General features: G+C 31.6%; 1 protein-coding gene across 1 annotated transcript in view; it reads left to right on the plus strand.

Annotated features, from left to right (window-relative positions):
- Window positions 1-1,932, plus strand: part of LOC106104320 — a 14,031-nt gene extending 12,099 nt beyond the window's left edge. The window contains exon 4 of the mRNA XM_013284340.1: window positions 1,101-1,932. Coding sequence (XP_013139794.1) covers window positions 1,101-1,330 — 230 coding nt within the window. The 3' untranslated portion in view covers window positions 1,331-1,932. The remainder of the gene's footprint in view (window positions 1-1,100) is intronic.
- The last annotated feature ends 346 nt before the right edge of the window (window positions 1,933-2,278 follow it).

Genomic DNA, 2,278 nt, shown 5'->3' on the forward strand with positions numbered 1-2,278 from the left:
ATATTGGTATACAAAATTGCAAATATGATATTAATTTTAACCTTCAGTATTAGATGCTCATTATTTGGCCTTCCAAAGATTTAAGGTTAACTAATTATAAACAATATTGACCCGGAAGATGATTAGGTGAATGAATATCGACCATTCGTGAGATCCTGCTCTTTTCAACCAGTTTCGTTTGTTACGAAATTGATCTTCTTTATTCTTTTATGAATATTTAGTATAAATATTTGGTAAGTTTTTGTTAACTATGAGATCGTGACTAGGAAGTAGGATGCGGATCGTTCATCTATTGAATGTTACTACGATTAGCTTATTGTTAGTTTATTGTTTTGTCTACAAAAGTAGAGGAAGAACAAAAGTATGGATTGATTGTGTGACAGGAGATATCCATAAGGAGAATATGAATTCAGATACGACAGCTTATAAAGATATATGGAAAAGTGGTATACTATGTACTGCGTCGAATCTCTGAAAGGGGGCAGTCTGGTGATTGTTTACCCCTTTAGCAACTGTCCATCACTTAACATTTTAAAGAAATCAATTTCTTTTTTTAAATTGTTTAAATCTGTGGTTTCAATAAATATTTAGCAGAGTGTTTCATCATAACGCAATGAAACAAAGTATTTTAACAAAGTTATTACATTTCATAATTTGCCTTCCGCTTGTTAATTACTTGTTACTTTTTATAATTATGAGTGTTATGAAGCAACAATATTTTTATTGGTTGTATTATTAACGCTGATTAATATTGGAGATAAATTAAATGACTATTTCATCACCTTGTATAGCTTTAGATAAAATCACACTTTGTGTTACACAAAGTGCCATGGCTTTTTTTAGATTTTTTAATAAATTTATATTCCCTACTAGATAGGGATATATTCTCTTGATTTATCCTCAAACTTTTAAACCATTGTTTACATTCGTGATATCAACGGAATAGCTAAAACCAATCTTTTTTAAATTGTACATTTAGTTGCAGTTGCGATTTTAAATAAGTTCCTAGAGGTCACACATCGTTGATTCTATTCATATGTTATATTTCATGTATATTACAATTTTCTTGATTATTAATTTAGAATAATTTGTGTTTTCAGCATGGCACTACTGTGATATCGACGGTCGTCAGGCGTCCTTCCTCTGCCCCAACGGCACGGTGTTTTCTCAGGGTGTGTCTTCCTGCGACTGGTGGTTCAACGTCCGCTGTTCGCTGTCCCCTGCCTTGTACCCACTCAACGCGAGGCTGTACCGACGGAAGAGGAAACAGTCCCGTCCTAAACCTCATAGAATAATCGACAAAAAATTAGTCGATGAGATTTTCTTGTAAATATTTTTAATTAATTTAAGTTTTTATTGATATTGAACTATTCTGTTTTATGTAAAAAGTTCAATAATTTTTGTAAGCTTTTATGCTTGATAGAACTTAAAACTGATTATTCACAAAAGTTATTTGCTTCAGAACTCAGGAGTATTCCTAAAAATATACTTGTATTTTTACATATGTATTTAAATAATGAGTAGCGCATATTTTGAACTTTATATAACTAATATAACTTATTCTGTTTCCTATAAATTGAATACAATAAAATGTATTCGTGTTCACATATTTTATGTCGCTAAACATTTATAACATGTTTTATAATAGAAATAGGAATAACTGTAACTGAAACATTTTGTTAAGTTACTACAAGATAAACAATGTGATATATTTGTCTTTATATCAGTAATGTAAGTATACTAGTTTGTTTACTAATAGTTTTCTAGATTATAAGTATAGTCTTAATATTAGGTTTACGGTAAATTACATTTACACAATTACGTCTTTATACAAAATCTGAATAATACAAACAAGATTCATCACCAGCTCACTATATGTCCCCACAGATGGGCTCGGAGCCTACTCTAAGAGGGTGTGACCAGGCCTTAGTCAACCACGCTAGCCCACTGCGGATTGACGTCACACATATCTTTGAATTTCTTCGCCGATATATGCAGGTTGCATCACGATGTTTTCCTTTACTGTAAGAACGTCGGATAAATTATGTACATATGAAATTCGGAAAATCAAAACTCACATTGGTACACGGCGAGATTCGAACTCAAGACCTGTGGAATACAAGTCTAGTGCTCAAACCCCAGAGCCACCGATGTTCTTACAAACAAAATTATCTGCAATTATTTAAACTTAACAAATGTGATACTTGAAGTTATTGTTAATATTCGTGGAAATAAAAACGTGACAAGAATGAATTCTGTGTCAATTATTCTATTAAGT

The sequence above is a fragment of the Papilio polytes genome, unplaced genomic scaffold, assembly GCF_000836215.1.
Source record: "Papilio polytes unplaced genomic scaffold, Ppol_1.0 DF823691.1, whole genome shotgun sequence".
Lineage (NCBI taxonomy): Eukaryota > Metazoa > Arthropoda > Insecta > Lepidoptera > Papilionidae > Papilio > Papilio polytes.